A 21,251-nucleotide genomic window follows, 5' to 3' on the forward strand; every position below is an offset into this window, starting at 1 on the left:
AAACCCCTCAGGGCTAGCATCCGCTGAGAGCTGACACCACCCCCAAACTAGGTAGTAGCTGTTCCTGGAACCCAGAGGGATTCGCTGAAGCTGAAAGTAGCAGAGGCTTTTGGCAGAGGACGGATGTCAATCGTCTAATCCCCTGTGACTGCCTGCAGGTGCCTTCTACTGACCAAACATCATCTCCTTATCCAACTCAGACAAGCTGAAGGTAGGTGGCAGACTCCTATTGTAATAGGGATAACAAACCTGGCTCCACATTGGATCTATTCCTTTGTCTGTAACCTTCCTGCTCTGTTGTCTGTGCTTAGTCATGCTGGCTCTGCACCTTTGTAAAAGAATGTTGCCTATAGCCTGAAATATACAAGATACTCCTTTCTCAAGGCTCTGCTTCCCAGGGTTGACCTTTAAGTCTATAATGCTTTTCATTTATATAGAGATAAAGAGTTGCAGGACATAAAATAACATTTGTCTTGCTGGAGTTTTACAAAAACATGTGACCAAACCTACACAGACAGCTGCTAGAACAAAGGATTATTCCATCCACTCTGGGGTCTGGCCAGCACCAAGAAGTCTGCAACAATCAGCCACAGCCCCTCCCTTTTAGTATAAAAGAAGCCTGAATTCTAACTCCGGTATGATGGTTCTTTGGGACACTAGTCCACAGTCTCTTTGGTCTGCTGGCTTTCAGAATAGTCGCTTGTCCTTGTCCCAGCACCTCGTCTCTCAATTTGTTGTCTTATTGTGTGGTGAGCAGAACAAGTTTGGACTCAGTAACACTTATAGCCTGGATTCTTCTCAACCTGGGTCAGTTTAAGCTCCACATGTCCCCACAGATGGGGATTCACTCACCTCCTCTGCACCTGGCCAGGCTCTTTGCCCACTAACTAAGCAGACACCTGAATGAGAAGGAAAATTCTGTCTTTCCTCCAGCAGGCTGTTTTCTCTTCCCTAAGTGATGTTCTTGGGGCCTCTCTCCATTGGCTTCTGGGTGAGAAGTTCTCAATAGGGATGTTCTCTGTTAACACTCCCCCAGTGCCCCCACTTGTGAGTTGTGGGGATAGTCAGGCTACTTTTTAGAACTGTTATCACCCAATAAATCCCATCCAGGGCAACTATCATGGGTTTCCAGATCTTCCTGAAGATTTCCTTGTGCCTTCTTTTTTCCAAAACCAGCTCATTTGTTTTCCTGGTACCTCTGCCAAGACATTGGCAGCCCCAGCTTACAGATCTGGCCTGGCTCAATGCGTCTTCAGCAGCTGGTCAGATTTCCTGATCTTTATGATGGCAAGTGAAATGTGTGGAGCCCAATGGCAAGGACACAGAACAAAAGAAGCCACTAGACTCAGTTCAATAGCAGCCTTCAGCAAGGGCTCTCTTGACCTTGGCGGAACAGCCTCTCCCCACCCCAAGACCTTGGCTAAATAGAGCAACCCCCCACCCCCAACTCCTTACTAGGTGAAATACCCAACATCTAGCAACCTGACCAATTATCTAACAACACCCTATGCCTTATGGCGAATTGACCAATCGATTAATGCCATTTTCCTAGCAGGAATGTTCTTTGTCATGGGATTACAAAAGCTGGCTGCAACCCCACAAAAGGGTGGGCTCTCCCTGGTCTACCTGGAAGTCAGCCCACTGCCCTCATTGCTCCCCTTTCTAAACTCTGCTCTTTGTTCTTAATAAACTCACTCAATTCTGAACTGCTTTGTGTCTGGAAATTCTTTTCCAACCCGTGCTCAGACCTCAACAAAATGCAGCAACTGCTTCCTGCTTGAGTGCCTGGCCAGAATTCAACATCAATGTGGTTTCCAGCACTGCTATTTCCTGCTTCCTCCACAGACAACACGGAGTGACTGCCTCACTTTCTCTGTTTATTTCAGCACTTTTGAGGAAGGAAGCAAGAATGACACATGTTTAAAGTCCATTTGGTTGCCTCACCGTGTGTGGGATCTTTCCAGTGCTAGCTGGGCTTGGGAGGAGCGTGGTGGGGGTGATCTTTATTCACTACCCGCTTCTCCAGTCATTCAGGTTTCTGCTCAAAGGTCACTCACAGAGAAGAACAAACGTGATTCCATATCAGATCTATTCTGTTATCTCTATAACCTTGGGACTCTGTTGCTTGTGCATAGTAATGCTGGCTCCGCACCTTCATAAAAGAATGTTGCCTATAGCCTGAAATATACATGATAGCCTTTCTCAAGGCTCTGCTTCCCAGGCTTGACCTTTACAAGTGTACCACTTTTCACTCATATAGGGATTAAAAGTTGTGGCACCAAGAATAACATCTATGTTATTGGAGGTTTCCAGGAACATTGTGACTAGACCTCTGTGGACAGCTACAAGGATTCTGGCACCAAGACGCTTGCAGCAACACACACCCCTCCCACCCTCTTTTAGTATAAAAGAAGCCTGACTTCTAACTCAGGTAAGATGTTGCTTTGAGACACTAGTCCACGGACTTCCTGGTCTGCTGATGTTCTGAATCAAGTCACCATTTCTTGCCCCAACACCTCATCTCTCAATTTATTAGCCTGTTGTGTGCTGAGCAGCACAAGCTTAGACACTGTAGCAAGGCCACCTCCTCAAGGAGGCTGCCCCTGATTGCCCCATCCAATACAGCCCCCTCGGTCACTTTCTATCGTGTCTCAGGCTGTTAATTGCCTTCCTTACTGCCACCATCTGACTGGGTCTTATTTCCTGATGGAGTTCCCCATCATACATGAGCACCACAATCCAGAGACCTAGTCTGTCTCGTTCCTCCAATGTGCTGGGTCGAAGCACTGTGCATGGTACAGAGTAGGTGGTCATGTACAGTGTGTTGTAGAGGAATGAACCACCTGAGAGACATAAATCCATCTCTCCATTTATAGAGGAGGACAAGGGGCTTAGAGAGGGCAACTGACTAGCCCAAGGTCACACAACCAGCAAGTGGCAGAGCTTGGATTTGAGCTTGGTTCTGCTGAATCCAGGACGTGATCCTTTCCAACAGCCCAGGAAGGAAAGGTGAAGCACCAGCCAGCAGGCAGCCTGCCTGCTTGTTCTAGAGAGGCCCCTGGGCTGATTCCTAAGAGGTGTGTCTTTATGGTGACACAAAATTGGAATTGCGTATCTGTTTTATGTGCCAGCTATGTGCGCCTCGCTGTGCCAAATACTTATTTCTTTTAAAAACTGTATGATAGAATTTATAGCAGCTCAGTGCGGGAGAAAAAGGCATTAGAGACTCCATTTCTACTTCCTCCAAGTCCACCATGATGTATGGATTCTTCTTGATTTTTTCCATGCATACACAAACCTGTGCATACACACTTATTCATAAGTTAGGTTTATAATGGAGCCTTACTCACATACTATTTTGAAATATACTTTCCCCTACTCCCTCTGCTTGTGTCTGATAGAACACAGCTTTGTGAGGTTTTATCAGCACATTTCACAGATGTGAAGACTGAGGCACAGAGGGGTGACCGGCTGTGCCCAAGGCTGGTGACTCACAGAGTTACCGCCACCTCTGCTTTGGTACAGGCTTGCCCACTGCCTGGCTCTGAATGGGCGTGGAAGGACCCCTGGAGAAGGGAAAGAGGGTGAGTGGCTCCCCTCCTTCCAACACTGGCTGGGGGACAGTCCATAAGCCAGCCTTGTGTGATTTGGCATCTGAGATGTTCCTTGTTTGATGAAAAGCCACTGGGAACAGTCCATAAGCCAGGCTTGTGTGATTTGGCATCTGAGACGTTCCTTGTTTGATGAAAACCCATTGGGGACAGTCCGGCCTCCTCAGGTTGTAAACACAAGGTTTTCACTGAGGTTTCCTTCCCCCACCATGCTGGCTCCCTTTCTTCTTCTACAAGATGATCCAGGAATCAAGGCATCCCAGCTGATAGACACTAACCACGTGATGAATGCAGAGACCTTCTGAGGTTTGAGTATTTGGTGATGGCTAGTGAAAGTCTGATACCCCCTTATAGTTTCCGTATGGGGCCAGAATGTGCTGCGCACGTTGGCCTACCCAAGGAGCAACTGCATCATCTTGCATGTTAACCTGAGTGTCAAAGGCACTAAACCCACTTGCCTTTTTGTGCAGCCTGGGTGTTCCACCTAGTTTCTGTTCTTGGAGGCTCTCCCTCCTCATTCAGGTCTCTGCCCACCCTACCGCTGGACTAAGGTAGGATGTTCTCCATTCACATAACTCACCACTGGCCAACACGTCATTGATTGTTTATTTGATCACCACCCATCTCCTCACAAGATGTGAGCCCCTTGACAGCAGGGAAGATGTCTACAGTGCTCACTACTGCATTCCTAGTGCCTGAAACAGTGTCCAGCACGTAATAAATGATCAGTAATCATGGTTGAATGAACAGCTCCGGAAGGTATAGATTCTTCTCTTTATTTTATAACCAAAAAAAAAAAAAAACCCTCTGAGAATTAGAGGGGTGAAGGCACTGTCCTGCCTGCATCCCTTGCAGAATCCAGACTCAGGAGTCTTAAAGAAACACTTCCTAAACCTTGAAGAAGTGTACACAGTTTCCCTGCAGATCTATTTAGATGCAATTTTGAGTCAGTATTTAGGGTGAGGGTGTGAGATTCTTCATTTACTGAAAACTCTCAGGTGATACAGACGGTGGGATGGTGGAGGTTTGAGGACCACATTTTTAGCAGCCAAGTCTTAGAACTCCCTGGGGCAACCTTTCTCTCTTCCCCAGATATTTAATGAGCATGTACTATGTGCCAGGCTTTGCTGTCACCTCTACTGTAACATTTACCTAATTTGCTGGGAGACTGGAGCAAGTTGCTTCACCTTCTCCAGCTCCTCTTCTGTAAAAATGGGCTCCATGAAATTGATCTTGCAGGGCTGTTGGGTGATTACATCAACAACGGCAAAAGCAATAACAATGACTTGCATTTATTGAGTCCTTCCCCTGCCTTATGTGTTTCACAAGCATTGTCTCTTTTAATGATTCCCATCTGGGGAGGGGGCACTAATGAAATGCCCATTTACAGATACAAAAGGGCGGGAGCTTCATGGCTTAGGGTACCCAATGTGAAGTCTGGGGCACAGCCTGTTTCCATTACTTGCGTGACTTTGGGCGAGTCACTCGTATAGTTTTCAGTCTCAGTTTCCTCAGCTGTAAAATGGGAAAAAAAGGTTAATATATTAAAAGACTTAAAACAGCTTAGTGACTTATGTTGGCAAACACTGGTGTGGTGGCTGCCGTTCCTGCTCTAGGCTGCCTGCCTATTCCTGGCACACAGTAGGTCTGCCGTGAGCTGAACCCCTCTGGGCACTGGGGCTCTTTCTCCTGTGTGTCCCAGGTCTCTGCCTGCTTTATCTATTCCTGCCTTGCCTCCTTGACCCTGGTGTGGATGACCCTGCTAGGAGGTGAAGTCTACCCTGGCAGAGGGGAAGGAGATTCTTGGGGGGAGGGTGCATCCCACCCCACTGAGGGCTTTAGGGTCCTCCACCTGAATCCCCCAGCCAGTGTTGAGGGGAGGGAGGTTTGGGGGTCTCCCCAGCATCCTATCCGTGTCAGGAAGACAGTCTTTCCCCTGCTCTCATGCTCAGCAGCTCTGCCAGGAGCCCATCCTTCACGTTCTCTGTCACCTGAGGCCACCTCACAGGGCAACTAGGGACAGTCAAGAGAGGGCCAGGAGGCGAGCACTAGATCCACTGGGTGGTGCATCCTGGATGTGGGAGGATGAGCCACGTGGTGATAGAAGGACCTCAAGGTAACTCCCCACTGGGGTCACCAAATTGCCTGAGATTCCACCTTCATAAATGTCCCTGGATTCATAGGGCATTGTCCCTCATGGTCTCAGCATGGCAGAGGGAAAAGGCTGAGGCTTGGTGGTATGACAGACCTGGGTTCTTTCCAGCTCTGCAACTTAGGTTAGAGAGGTACCCTCTTTGAGCCTCACTTTGCTCTTCTGTTAAATAGGTATCTTCCCTCCCGCCATCACTTGGGTCCCTCTTCCTGATCCCAGGGTACTGGCCCAGAGCACTGAGGGGAGGGTGATGTATTATCTTGCTGGCAGAACATCTGTCTCACAGTGGGTTTACTTTATATTGGGTACCTGACATACTGAATGCACATTACATAAAGCACCCATCACACAGTGTGTACTCTTTACATAGAGTACCTGGCACATAGCAGGTATGCTTTATGTAGGGCGCCTGGCACTGAGTAGTTACACCTTCTGGAGAGTACCCAGCACACAGTAGGCATGCTTTATGTACAACACTTGGCCTACAGTAGGCAGGATTTACACAGAGTACTTGGCACACAGTAGATGCACTTTATGTAGCACACCTGGAACATAGCAGGCACACTTTGTGTAGAGATTCTGACACACTGTAGGCATGCTTTTTGAGGAACCCAGCGTACAGTAGACACTCTTTATATTCTCTACACTGAGGAGGTTTACTTTATGTGGAGTACTAGCACACAGTAACACGAGTGCTAGCTGACAGCACTTTTTCTTCATGCCATCTTTTTGGGCAATCCTCATTTTTCCCATCTTATTGTGGAACCATCCTTGGTCCCCCTCTCAGACCCTCATACAACATCCCATTTGCCAAATGGGAAGACTGAGCCCAGAGAGGGTCAGTGCAGCCCACGGTCAGAGCGAGGGCTGGGCAGAACACCACTCAGGATCTCTCAGCTCTGCCCTCCCCTGTGTGGACCCTGTTCTCTCTCAGCCCCTCTCAGCCTTACCCCTCATGCTTCCACATGCCCTCTTCTGGCTGAGGGCACTTTATCCCCTGAATCTGATGCAGGTCATCCCTAGCCAGGCTGGTTTCTCTGTTCCTGCTCCCAGCAGTCATGTCTCATGTAGGCCCTGGGCTGCTTGGAGACAGGATTTGAACACCTTCCAGGCTGTGTGCTCCAGATGGCAGAGACTTCACGGTTCTGAGCTTCTTGATTCTGTGCTGAGAGATGGTTCATGACACCCTCCTGGCCCATGAGTGGAAAGGAGCCCTGGAGATGATTGGGGGCAAGGCTGAGCTAGGTCCTGCTCACCTGCAACCTGGATGTTCATGCTTTTACCTGCTGCACCCTGGCACTGGAAGGTCAGGGGTGGCTGTAAACTGGGGAGCCGAGAGTCACCTCTGCCAGTGCCCCAAGTTTCCCACGTGGAAGGTGCTGAGTCCTAAGGATCCAGCGTCCACAGTGTGTGATCCTGAGCTGATTCACAGGCTGCCTCAGCAACACTGTAACCCCCTCCCCACCCCACCCTCTGTTTGGGCAGTTGCCAGGTAGGGAGGAGATAAGGAGGCTGCAGGGATTGGCTGGCTTAGCCTGGACCCTGGCAGCTTCCTCTAGGTCAGGGGCCAGACATAGCCTTGCAAGGAAGAGGAGAGAAGAAGTTGTGTGGGACAAGACACTCTTGACAGAAGGTGCCAGGCTGGGGGTCAAGGGGCTGGGGGTCCTGGCTTGGGGTAGGGAAGGTCACTGCCCAAGGCAGGGTGTCTCCAGGCAATGAGCTGGCCTGGAGATGAGTAGATACTAGTTGGTAACTAACTCTCTCTCTGTCTGTCTCTCCCTCTTCCTCTGAATTCTTCTGGGTCTCCCTTCCCTCTCTGAGCCCCTGTCTGCTCCTCTCTGAGCCCTTCTTGCCCCGTCCTCAGCACTCACCATCCCTGCCCCTCACTCCCTTGGTCCTCTCCCTCTCTGTGCCTCTGCTGCACAGCTCACCATCACTGCCCCTTTCCTCACCCTCAGGAGCTCACCCTCCACCCGTCTGCCCTGCAGGATGCTGCAGCTGAGCCTGTCCTGGCTGGGACTTGGGTCCTTGGCCGCCTCCCCGTGGCTGCTGCTGCTGCTGGTCGGGGCCTCCTGGCTCCTGGCCCGCATCCTGACCTGGACCTACACCTCCTATGACAAGTTTCGCCGCCTTCAATGTTTCCCTCAGGCCCCAAAATGCAACTGGTTCTTGGGTCACCTGGGTCAGGTGAGTGTGGGCAGCAGGATGGGTCTGGGGGATCAGGGTGGATGGACTTCCTGAGGGGCCAGGAATGGGGCTCAAAGGTTGAGGTGGGGCCTAGGACAGCAGAGAAGCCAGGGAGGCTGAAGGAGCCCCCTTTATCCTCACTTATTCATCCCTCTGCTCTGGCAACAAGACCTTTCCCACATGCTGTCCTTCCATCCCTAGCCTGCTTTGAGGTCCACTTCCTGCCTCTCTTCCACACATTAGTGCACCTCTGAGGCTGGTCTGCACAGAGCCTGGTCCCCTGGCCTTTCCTGCCTCCATGCTGGCCTTGAGGCCTCCTCAAGGGCGCTGTTCGGGGTCTGCTCTTCATGTGGCTCATTTCCTTGATTCTTTTCGTTCTGGGCTACAGCTTCCCCCACAGGAAATAGCTATCACCACCCCACTCCCACCTACAGGGACACAGCTCCCCACCCCCTCCCCTTCCTGGGACCCCTCCACTTATCTTACTCCCCTCCCTCCCTGCAAGATATCCCAATGGGCCCCTTGCCCAATCTGGATATAGTTGGCCCTCACTTCCTCTTTCAGAAATCTTCTTAGACCACACCCCCCAAACTACCCACCCGACTTTTGCCCCAGACCTCGACATTTGACTTGGCCCTGCTCAGGATTTAATTAAACAGTTAATTGTCCAATTACTTATTAACCATCTTTCCAATTTGCTGATAGTTCTGGGGAGCAGGCACTACAGTGCCATCAAAATAAGTGTTTGATGAACTTGCCATCACCTCCCTCAGGCAAAGTCAAAGGGATGGGTATCCAGCTCCTCCCATCTCCCAGACCAGCTGAGAGATGATCACATCTTTCCTTTCCTGCTTGGGACAAGAACTACAACCTGTGGGAGGACTTAATGCAATTTCACTGTTCATGAAGGCAAACTTCAGAGTGGGGCCATTCCAAAGCTCACCATGAAGATTTACTGAGATTCTAGGTCCTGAAATGGTCTCAGCAAGCCCTGGAGGCAGGAGGAATCTTAAAAAGTTACTGCAGTTTTGCCTTCCCCTCCAAACACTTGGCCATGGGGGCCAGTCTTGGTCACCTTTCCTTTCTCCAGCCCCGCTTGCTGCGTGACGTTGGCTGAGTCACTCCCTCTCTGGACCAATCTCATCTAGTGCTTTGAATCCTCACCTCAGGGTCCTTGGGGAGAGAGGAGCAAGTCATAGAGGTGACAATGACTTATGTTCACCTGCCTAGAGCTCCTGTGGGTATTTGGCAGGCTTGAACCAGGCATCCTGAGGCACTGGAGAGAGCACTTCACCAGAGGGCAACTTCTCCCCATTTTGGGGGAATACAGCCTCAGTTTCTTTACTTGTAAATGGTACAATTGAGGGCTATAACCTTAGGTTGCAGGGAGATAAATAAATAGGTTGCACTCTGCACAGAGTGTGGCGAGCAGAGGAGGTTCATAGGTCAGAGCTGCTCTCCTGATTGATGGACAGAGTTCACATCAGTCCCTTGGGGTTGGCCAGGGCTGGAAGGTCCCAGGTCTGCAAACCCTTTACCATGCAAGGAACCAGAGGCCATGTGAAAGGACATGGGACCAAAACCCAGGGACAAGGCCTGAGGCCAGACTGCTATCCTCAAACCTCCCCCATGGGGACCTCCTCCTGTGGTCATCCCTGGGGCTGGGACCACACTCAGGACAAAAAAAAAAAAAAAAAAAAAAAAACTGTCTTCTCAAGCCAAGGTCACCCTCCCTGTGGGCAGAGAGCCTGTCTTCCCCCTGTGCCCTGGGATGCACCATTGGTACTCAGAGAGGTTCCAGGTCCCTCCCTCCCCCAGAGGGAAGGAGCAGGGGGAAGCACAGATTCCCTCCATCTGTGCAGAATCCGACACACTGTCCACTGCAGCTGCTCCTTCTGGGGAGTGATGGCTGTTACCTTGCTTACAGTTCCCCGCCACGGAGCAGAGCTTGAGGGACTTCACTCAGCTGGTGGCCAACTACCCCCAGGGATTTACAATCTGGATGGGGCCCACCATCCCCATCATCGTTTTCTGCCACCCTGACATGATCCGGACGGTCACCAGTGCCTCAGGTACCCATGCAGAGCTTGTGGTGGTGGGTGTGGTGGCACATCTGAGGGCTCCTAGCCCCTCTCTGCCAAGCTTCTGTGTGGCCCCTACAGGACCCCAACCTTCCTCCCATCTTCTCTCTCAGCCATCTTCCTCTTTCCTTCATGTATTCACCAGCCCCCATCTCACTGCCTCCTCCCTCCTTCCATTGCCTTCTGTATCCCATCCTGGTGTTCTGAGTGAAGGACATCCCCAAACTTGAGGGCACAGATCTGGACAGAGAAATCCCTGACCTGGTGTGGTCAGGAATTGACCAGAGGGAGTTGGGCTGTGGCAACCCAGGGAAGAAGGAAGGTGCTCTGCTGGGGCATGCTGGAAGGCTTCCTGGAGGAGGAGTTGCTGGAACTGGGTCTGAATCAATGAGCAGACATTTTTTAAAGCAGAAGATAGAGTGATGCAGAGGGCATCCATAGCACCCCAGACCCCCTGCCAGGCCTGCCCGCAGTCCCACCCATCCCCAGGGTCAGAGCAACGAGGGCTTGTAGCTGGTGCAGGATCTGGGCTGCTGTTTCTGTAACATCCGCCTCTCTGGTGGGTCGATTTCTTTGACCCTCTCCTAAAGCTCGACCACTTCAGTGCCCTCCTACTCCAGTCCCCAGGAGTCTGCATCTCCCTGAGAAGACGCCACCCCACCCTGGCTACCTACCCTTGCCTTCTGCCCCTGCCATCCCCAGACAGACCAGGCAAGCAGGGGAATGAGCAGCATCTGACGGAGACCTTGGCTCCAACAGCAGAATGCTGGGTGATCCTGGCAAGGTCCTGGCTCTGTCTGGCTGCTGGAGTCTCTTTCAGCTGTTAGTGGTGGAAATGCAACACTGTATGGTTTAATCAAAGAAAGGGAATCAATTGACTGTAAACTCCAAAAAGTGTTGTGTTCAGGCCCAGCTGGACCTTTTAAGCAGTGTCATCTGAAACCTGTCTTCATCATTTAGTTCTGCGTTCATCTGTGATGACGTCACTGTCATCCTGATAAAACTGAATCCCAGAAGCTCAGCCCTCATGGAAAAGTGAACTCACTCCCAACAGTTCCAGGACGAGTTGCAGGATTCCCTTTAATTTCCATGAGCTGTGTCATAGGACTGATTCCTGCATCCCTGAGATTCTGAGTGCCAAGTCTTAGCAGGCATAGATTCCTCTGAGCTATTGTTTTGGGGCTCAGAGCAGTTCTACGGTTAAGAACTCAGGCCCTGGATTCAGACAGACCTGGGCTGGTGTCTCAAGCTTAATGTCTGAGAGACTATGATCAAGTGACTTCATCGTTCAGGACCTCAGTTTCCTTATCTGGAATATGAGGGTGGAAGAGAAGTCAGGTGAACATGGTGTTTGGGATCCAAAGAGGGAAAGACCATTTCTATCCCTGTAACCAAGGGACCCCAGTTGTCCTATATGGAGGATGTGGGGAGGGAGCCCAGGAGGAGACTGAGGGCAGAGGAGCAGCTGCTGGAGGTGATTCATGGACTCAGGTGTGGATCGCTTCCCTGCAAGTTCTTCCCTCTGGCAACCGGGAAGAGTGTGAATTGGGTCCTTTCTGTCCTTCTCCAGATTCAGAGCTCAGAGGAAGTTTTCCTGTACACAGGGCCAGGCCAGCACCTATGTGATGTGTGCTACTGGTGGGTGGGGCATTGGCAGGAACTCATCCTCATCTTCCATCCCAGCTGCATCTAGCCTGTGCCCTTTGCTCCAAGTAGACACACTCCTGGCCACAGCTTGCCCGCTGCCATGGTCTCTGTATTGCTTCCAGGTGGGCAGGTGACCAGGGTGCAGACGGAGGGGGCTGTGGCAGAGATCCCACTGCCTCTCTCTCACCTGGACTCCCACCTGCCCTACCTCCAGTCATGTCTACTCACACCTAGGGCATGTCTGTGTGCTGCCTGCTATATGGCCATGTCTGCTCAGGTTTATGTTTCTACCTGGATTCTGGTTACAGCTGGCACATGTTATACCTGGTGACATCTGGTATATGTTTACACCTGAGCTCAGAGATGGTCTCATTCACATCTGGGGCTCAGCTGGGGCCAAGGATATTTGAGGCATGTCAGGGTCTGTCTGGTTCTTCTCTGAGATGTCATTAAAGATTGAATGGTTCTCCTGCTTGTCACTTCTAGGCCCCATTTGCGGTTTGTCTGAGGTCTGGGACTCAGGGTCACTTTCAGAAATGCCCTAGATCTTATGTGAGTCTTGTCTGATGCAGGTCTTAGGGTATGTGTGGTCACACCTGACTGATGTATCTGACACCCAATGTATTTAATTCCTGTCTGAGACCCGTCTGGGGAACTCTGAGGTCACGTCGGATTGTCTTCAGGTCCGTGCCAGCACATGTTGTGTCATGTCAGGTTGTGTCATGCATGTTGGGGCCTTGTCAGGACGTGTTAACACATCTCCTCTCAGATGTCTCAGGAGAGGTCAGAGTGCTGGGGCAGATGTGGTGTCCTAGGTCCTTGTAAAGGCATTTTGTAAAGTGTTGGGCTCTGCTCTGGTGTTTAGAGCATGGTGGACTGTGTAAGAGCCATGCCAAGGCACGTTCAGGCAGGTTGTATCACGTTGAGGTGTGTCTAGGTATATATGGTTGTCTCTATGGGCTCTGCCTTTGCTCTGTTCTATGCTATATCCTGGTCTAATCCCCCTCCCCTCACCCCTCCACCTGGCTTCCTGTGCTCTTGGCCCCATTCCTGCTATGCTGGGCTTGGAGGGGGAATGCAGATTCCTGGCTGGGATCCTTCACCCCACCACCACCACCAAACCTCTCTCCCCTCCACCTCTCCCTGGCCCCTGATGGTCCTTATTCATGTCAGCTGCCATTGCACCGAAGGACAAGAAGTTCTACGACTTTCTGAAGCCCTGGCTGGGTGAGTCACTGTGAGTGAAGGGGGTTGGGGACAACCTTGGGGGCCCAGGGGAGATGCTGCCCCTGCCCACTCCCCGCCGCTGTCTCTGCTAGGGGATGGGCTCCTGCTGAGTGCCGGTGACAAGTGGAGCAGCCACCGTCGCCTGCTGACACCCGCCTTCCACTTCAACATCCTCAAGCCCTACATGAAGATTTTCATCAAGAGTGCAGACATCATGCATGTGAGTCTCTTGAACCCAGGGTCCCAGCTGAAGTCTTGGGGACAATGGGGACTCAGAGACATCTTGTCTGGAATGTTAGCTGTTGTAGGTGGCTCTGAGGCTATTGTTCTTCCTTTCTGAGCCTTGGTTTCCACAGCTGAAAAATTAGGATAATGTGATCCCTGCTTTGCAGGGGGATCAAGATAACATAATGGATCCAGTCCCTAGCACATCATAGGTGCTTAGAAGGTGTTAGTTTCTACGTTTCCCTCACTGAAGCCTTGGAATCTTGAGATATGTTTGATGATATTGATGAATATCCGATAGTAGTTACTCCTGAGTAACAGATCACTTCAAAACAATAAGGGTTTAGTATTGACAGCAAGTCTGTGAGTCAGCTGGTTGGTTCTTCTGGACATGGCTGGGGCCACTCATGTATCTGTGATCAGCTACAGGTCAGATAGGAAGATTTATTGACCAGAGGGCAGTCCTCTTACATGTTTGGGGCTTGGCTGGCTGAAGGATCATCTCAGAGGACCTCAGCTAGGACAACTGGATGTCCTTTCATGCGATTCTCTCCCTTCAGAAGGCATCTCAGGCTTGTTCACATGGCAGAGGTAGGGTTCCAATAGACTGACAAGCAGCTGCAATAACCCTTGGGGTCTAGGTTTGGGATGATCACCTCATCAGTTTCAGCACAGTCTATTGGCCAAAGCAAGTCCAAGGCCAGCTCAGGATGGTAAAATAGGCTCCACCTCCTAATAGAAGTTACTGAAAAATCGTGTTGCAAAGGGTTTATATACATACATGGGAATGGAGTAGGGGAGGTAGGGACTTTGTGAAGTGCCTGGGATTTTTCCATACTTGCAAGATGACAAGTGAGCTTGTTACTGTTTCATGAATTCTACCAGGACACATGAGACTCCTATGTCAAAGACAAAGGATTGTTTATTACTCTTGGCACAAAAAACAACATGTGCCTCTTGGGGTTTGCATTCTTCCTCCAAGTCACCAAATCCCATGCATATGACACAGGTGGGCTTCCATAGATGCCTGCTCATGTAGTATGTTGTATCACAGGGGAAGGAGCACTAGGTTTAGGGACTCTGTGACTTTTATAGCAATTATAAGCAAGCCTGATATTTGTCCAGGAGGAAACATTACCTCACTCCTCAAGGTTGTTTGCTACACACACAACTTAGAAATGGTCCAGGTAAAGAACATCAGAGTCTTGCATTTTTTTGGCATACACAGCAAGAAAGTGCAAATGTATTCAGGACCCATAGAGGACTACCTCTCTCAACATAAAGGACATTTTCCTAATAAATTTATAACAATGAAGATGATGAGGGCTCACATTCATTGTGCAGTTACTTTATGCAATAAGTTGACCAAGGGTGCACAGAATGTAGGGGAGTGGAGCCAGAATTTAAAGCAGATCTTCTGACTCCCAGCCATGGGGACTTCATGTCCTAACAGTACCAGCTTTCACTCCCACTCAAGCCTGGTCCTCCCTCGGGATGGGAGCCTAGGCCCAAGAGGCAGGGTCTGAGGTAGTCCATCCAGGTGGTTGGGATTGGGGAGGGGCTCAGAGGAGGCAATTCCCAGTCCTAGCCCTGTCATCTTCTCTGTCCAGGCCAAGTGGCAGCGCCTGGTCACAGAGGGCCACACCCACCTGGACATGTTTGAACACATCAGCCTCCTGACCCTGGACAGTCTGCAGAAATGCGTCTTCAGTTTCGACAGCAAGTGCCAGGAGTGAGTCTCGGCCCAGGGCCTGGGAACGTGAGCCATAGACCCAAGGGAGCAGATGGGGGAGGGAGGACTGACCAGGGCAATCAGAAGGGTGCTTCTGGAGGAGGTGGGTCACAGCTGGACATTGAAGGACAGGAAAATGGAAAGACAGGTAGTGCTCCTTTCAGGCAGGTAGAACTGTTTGATCACTGCTAGGAGGCTGCAGTGTGCAAAGTGTGTGCAACAGTGAGGAGACACCTTGGAAATGAGGTTGGAGAAGTGGGCAGGGTTACACCTTATATCTTAAAGACATTCCAAAGTGAGACGAAGAGCATAGGAATCTTATCCTGAAGTTTCCTGGGAGCCATGGGAGGTATTTGATCAGATGAGGGTTGTGGTCAAAGCTGAGCGTGGACATCAGACTCAAGAGAAGAATGGCTATAATATAAACACTGGATGGTGTTTACATTGGATATAAGGAGACTAGGGAAAGGGCTGGGCTATTGATCAGCTGGGAGAGGATAAGATGTGAGCTGTGTGGACAGTTTTAAGAAGGAGAAGGGGCAGATACTGGGTAAGAGAGAGAGGAGAGAAGCATGATATCTCCGTGCCTTCTGGGGCATAGAGGCAGCTCACAGAGATGGAATGGAGGGAGAGAAGAGTCTGGAGGTCACATCTCCTAGCTCCTCCCCACACTGTATCTGTGGGCCATCTGTTCTTGGAGACTCAGTTTCCTGATGGGAAGTACTTCCTGACTTCTGGGCTTCAGGTGTTTTATGTTGTTGCCTCCCTTCATGCTCTCATCCTGCAGGAAGCCCAGTGAATATATTGCCGCCATCTTAGAACTCAGTGCCCTTGTGGCAAAACGGCAACAGCAGTTCTTCCTGTACACAGACCTCCTGTACCACCTCACCCCAGATGGCCGGCGCTTCCGCAGGGCCTGCCGCCTGGTGCACAACTTCACAGATGCTGTCATCCAGGAGCGGCACCGCACCCTCCCCAAGGAGGGTGTTGATGACTTCCTCAAGGCCAAGGCTAAGACCAAGACATTGGACTTCATTGATGTGCTCCTGCTGAGCAAGGTAGGCTCCTCTGAGATCTGAGTTCAAGAGGCAGAATGGACTCTGATTTGATCAAAGAACTTGGATGGGATGCAGAGGGTACTGGGAGCCACAGAAGGTTCTTGAGGAAAGAGGGATGGTCAGGGACAAGTTTTAGAGATGACTGTGTGGATTACAGTCTGCAGGGGACTGCTAATTCTGAAGCTGTGAGGTCCTGAGATTTTACTCTACTTCCAAGCTAATAGGTTAGTCTACCACAGACTCCAGGATCAGAGCAGCCCATGTATTGCTTATAGCATTAACAGTAGCCAGAGTAGAACTGTAGTTCTGGTTGCCCATTCCCAAATTCCTCTGAGGGCTCCATGATGCTTTTTCCTGTACATATACCCATGCTTGCATCGCAGGAGAACTACCCCCCAATTCTGAATTTTGAACCTTATATAGGACAGCTGATATATCTGCCCCTTCATCCCTGTGGGGGAGGGAGAGGAAAAGGGAAAGGGAGAAAGAAGCCGGGAGAGAGAGACAGAGACAGAGACAGAGATTGTTCTGGAGCCTAAACAAATCCTCATTAGTGAGAAGGCAAAGTCTATAGGTTCTATACATTTATAACCCAATCCTTATGTCCAAGAGCAATAAGAAATTTCTGGATTCACTATCCTAGCTTGTGAGCAAATGGCCTTAGGAAAATGCTCAATCTCTAGCGTCCAAGGCAAGTTGCCATTCAACCATCCTGTAACCCATGTTGCCAGTAAGTTTATTCTCAGGAATCCCTCATCATGTAGAAACATGAAAATATTTAAGGATCAATGATTCCCTTTACCAGGGACAACATAGGAGGCAAAGAGATCAAGGAGGAGATCTGTGAGGTGGGGCCTCTGGTGACAGTGAGTAAAGGTAGCCTAGGAGTTCAGAGTGGGCTTGAATTTCTGGATGGAGAATGGAGCTTCAGAGATTGTCTCAATTTAGGATCAGGGGCTCTCAGAACTAGTGTGATTCTGGGTATCTTGCTTTCTCTCCAGGATGAAGATGGGAAGGGATTATCAGATGAAGATATCCGAGCTGAAGCTGACACCTTCATGTTTGAGGGTGAGGGTCCCAGTGTGGGACTACGGAGGGGGAGGGGTCTCTCAATCCCAGGGATGTGGTGTGTGGACCCTGGACCACCCCATCCCTCCCCATCCTCCCCATGGGCCTTACTGTGAGGGTGCTGTCCACTCTCTGGTGCTGAAGTGGTCCAGCGACTCAAGCCTTTCTGGATGCTCCTCAGGCCATGACACCACAGCCAGTGGCCTCTCCTGGGTCCTGTACAACCTTGCAAAGCATCCGGAATACCAGGAGCGCTGCCGGCAGGAGGTGCAAGAGCTCCTGAGGGACCGTGACCCCAAAGAGATTGAATGGTGAGTGCAAGTCCTCCTGGTCTTTTTCTGAGCCCCTCTCATTGGCTCTGCTCCCTGGCTGGGGAATGGAGAAAATCTTTTTGTGGATTCTGCCATTGTTTCTTAGTGAGAATAGAAGATCCCAGAGGCAGGGTCTAGTACTCCGCATGGATAGCAGGGGAAAGTTTGCAGGCTTTTGGGACCAAGAGGCCTGGATTTCTGAGAGAATGAGTGGTAATGTGTGAGGGCAGATGATGCCACTTAGCATATATTCAGTAAGTGAACGTCCCCCTACTCCCTTACTTTTCTCTCTGAAATCACATGTTTTCAAACATCTTCACTCTTAAGTGTTTCCTCATCTCCTGCTCCCTAATTCCTCATATTATTTAGTCCAGGATTCACAGGGACATCTGAGGATTAAAGTCATCCAACTCCTGTCCAGAAACACCTGCGTCTTCATCCATCCAGTCCCCGTTCAGCAAACATTGCCACACTGCCTCCCCCTCCTCAATTCTATGCCACCTCCAATCCTTCCCAGCCCCATTCTGTGTCCTGGAGACTCAGGAAGGGCCCAGACCCAGTCTTTGCCTTCTAGGAGCTCCCAGCCTGGTGAGGAATCGTCCCAGGTCACAACACTCCCAGTGTATGGGCAGTGCAGAGTTTAGAGTAAGAGAGGCAAAGTCGAGGGTGGAAAAAAGTGCCTCAGCTGAGACCCTGAAAGGTGATAAGTAGATATCGGGGTGCATTTGAGGTGCAGTTAGATCAAAAAGACAGCCAGGCAAAAATGAAGTGACGTGGGAAAGGGGAGAGAGAGACAGAGAGAGAAAGGAGTGAGGGAGGAGGTTTAATTGAACATATGATTGGCTTGTGGAAAACAGATTACATCATAATACATATCCCAGAGTGTGGAATAAATATCCATTTTGTATATTCAAATAATCTTTAGGCTTTTAATAGTCTAAAATTTTAGTATACAGATCTTCTGCAGCTTTTGCTAAGTTAACCCTTAGATACTCGTTGCTGTGGTGAATCATATAGTCTACCTGTTTTGAGAAACATTTATAAGTTCATTTGGAATATAGACATTCACATTTCTTGCTAAGTTTAATCCAGGTACTTTATATCATCATCATCATCTTTTCTTTCATCTTTTCTATTATTTCTAATAGAAAAATTAATATTTATGGATATAAATTTCTTGCTCATTGAGCATAGTAAATGCTAAATATGGAGTCCCATATCAATAGATAAAATAAAGATCATTTAATAAAAGCTCTTGGAACAACTGGAAAGCTACACGGAAAAAAGTTAATTCAACCTGGTTCTCATGTCTTATAAGAAAATAACATCTACATGAATCAAAGATTTAAAATAAAAAATAAAGGAATCTTAAAGACTCTAGAGGAAACCATGGGAGATTATATTATAGCTCCAGAGTAAGGATGGCCCTGTGGTCACAGAAGTCCCAGGAGCTGTACAACAAGAGATTAATATGCTGTTACATGAAAAAGATACAGAGCAGTGTCTATAGTATAGAGTATACTACTATACAATATTTAATGCCAAAAAAAAAACCTCTGGTAGGACACATAAAAAATAATCTCTAGGCAAACTGTGAGGAGGGGAAAATGAGTGCTGTTGAGCCATAGGGGTGGTGTTTTGTAGTTTTCCAACTTTGAACTACTTAACTGTATCATCTTTTAAGAATTTTAATCACCACACAAAAAGAAAGGGATTTAAAAAAAATTCAGCCCCATTACTAGATCTTATATTCAATGTTTATAAAAGTTTTCCGGTCAACTCTTTGGTTTTCTAAGCATAAAATCACTCTTTGCCAAAAATGACACATTTCCCCCCACATTTCAAATGGCATTACCCTCCTTTTTCCCCCTCTGTCTAATTGCATTAGCTAGTATCTCTAGTGCCATAATAAGTAAGAGTAAACATTTAATCTGCTTCTTTTGTTTCTTACATTCATTTGCCTTTTGATTTTGCAGTCTTTCCATAAAGAATTTTTATATTTATACAAATTTGTAAATGTTTTTATGGTTGGCTTTTTGTTGTTTGGCTCAGGAAAGCTCCTAAAAATATCTGGCTAAATTTTTTTTGGTAATTCTCTGATATTTCTTTTCTTTCTTTCTTTTTTAAATTACTTATTTCTTTATTTATTTGGCTGCACTGGGTCTTAGTCGTGGCTCATGGGATCTTAAGTTGCTGCATGAAGGATCTTTTAGTTGCGGCTTGAGGAATCTTTTTTTTTTCAGTTGCGGCATGTGAGATCTAGTTCCCTGCCCAGGGGTGGAACCCGGGCCACCTGCATTAGGGGCACGGAGTCTTAATAGCTGGACCACCAGGGAAGTCCTCAGATTTTCTTTCTTTTTAAGAACCATTTTACTGAGGTATGATGGACAAAGAAATAGCTGTGCATATTTAATGTATACAACATAATGAGTCTGAAGCTATTTGATCTATCTGTGATTTTGTTATAGGGAGAGAGGACCTTATGGAGCCACAAGAGGGTTGGGGGTGTGTCTCTGTCTTTGCTCCCTGGATAATTGTCATGGGGGTTCCTTAGGGATGACCTGGCCCAGTTGCCCTTCCTGACCATGTGCATCAAGGAGAGTCTGCGGTTGCACCCCCCTGTCACAGACATCTCCCGCTGCTGTACCCAGGACATTGTGCTTCCAGATGGCCGGGTCATCCCCAAAGGTACCCACAATGACTGGGGGAGGAGGTTCCAGGTCAGAAAAAGGGGACCATCAGGCAGGCTGGATCTAGTCCTGACCGGCCCCTCCTCTTCCACAGGTGTTACCTGCCTCATCGATATTTTGGGGACCCATCACAACCCATCAGTGTGGCCAGACCCTGAGGTGCTGCCTCCTCCACACCCCATCTCCCTCATCCTTGTCCACTCCCCTCAGGGGACTCAGGGGAGGGCACAGGGTTCTGACTTGGCAAATCAGACATCACCTCCCCCCGTTATACACACATCTGCCTCTCCAAGGATGGACATCCTGGGAGACCCCACTCAGTAGCCCTGTCTTGTCTTGCCCCAGGTCTATGACCCCTTCCGCTTCGACCCGGAAAACATCAAGGGGAGGTCGCCTCTGGCTTTTATTCCCTTCTCAGCAGGTCCCAGGTGAGGGCAGAAGGCATCTGAGGTGGTGATGGGGTGATGGGGACAAGGGTCTGGGACTGAGATTCCAGGTATGACTGTGGGGGCAGGGAAGGGGAAAAATGAAGATGGTCTGAGTTCTGGCTCTCCTTCCCTCCCCTCCCCTGGAGGTTATGGGTAAGGGTCTGGAATGGTGGTGGGCCCAAGTAGGGGCCTGTGATGTACTGAGAGCCCCGTTTCCCTGTTTGCTGGTCTGAGTTCAGGACTGGAGTCTGAGCCAGGCTCAGGGGATATGCAATCCTATGTGGGGGTCCCAGGCAAGATTAGCCTTCTCTATCTCTGCAGGCGGGGCAGGGGGTTGTGGGCCAGATTCTGGGCACGATGGGGCAGGGATGATGATCCTGGATGCAGTCAGAGCCCCCACTCCCGCCCACAGGAACTGCATCGGGCAGACGTTCGCCATGACCGAGATGAAGGTGGTCCTGGCGCTCACGCTGCTGCGCTTCCGTGTCCTGCCGGGCAAGGAGGAGCCACGAAGGAAGCCAGAGTTGATCCTGCGCTCTGAGAATGGACTTTGGTTGCGGGTGGAGCCACTGAGCACAGGCCAGCAATAGGACCCAATACAGGACATATGGAGGACCAATACTTTTCACTGAGCATCTTATTTTCTACATGAGTGAATGAATTCCTGGTCAAAAATATTATATTTAAAAATTTAGGCACCACTCATCAGAGTCTCATCTGGTAAGCCTGCAGGCATTCTCCAGGTGATCTGATACACGTGGGGCTGAGACGCATCTTGAAAATCACTTCCTTGGAAGGTTAGGCATGACTACTGTAGCCAAGCTGTCCAAACTT

General features: G+C 49.5%; 1 protein-coding gene across 1 annotated transcript; it reads left to right on the forward strand.

The window, feature by feature from the left end:
• Positions 1–7,752: 7,752 nt before the first annotated feature.
• On the forward strand, positions 7,753–21,007 carry LOC130836592 (cytochrome P450 4F2-like). The gene is made up of 12 exons (XM_057708884.1): positions 7,753–7,950; positions 9,878–10,022; positions 12,852–12,905; positions 12,998–13,125; positions 14,741–14,862; positions 15,650–15,920; positions 16,922–16,988; positions 17,170–17,299; positions 19,854–19,987; positions 20,084–20,148; positions 20,335–20,417; positions 20,830–21,007. Exons 1-12 carry the CDS (start codon positions 7,753–7,755, stop codon positions 21,005–21,007), a joined length of 1,575 nt encoding a protein of 524 aa, XP_057564867.1.
• Positions 21,008–21,251: the final 244 nt, after the last annotated feature.

The sequence above is a fragment of the Hippopotamus amphibius genome, chromosome 15 (genome assembly GCF_030028045.1).
Source record: "Hippopotamus amphibius kiboko isolate mHipAmp2 chromosome 15, mHipAmp2.hap2, whole genome shotgun sequence".
Lineage (NCBI taxonomy): Eukaryota > Metazoa > Chordata > Mammalia > Artiodactyla > Hippopotamidae > Hippopotamus > Hippopotamus amphibius.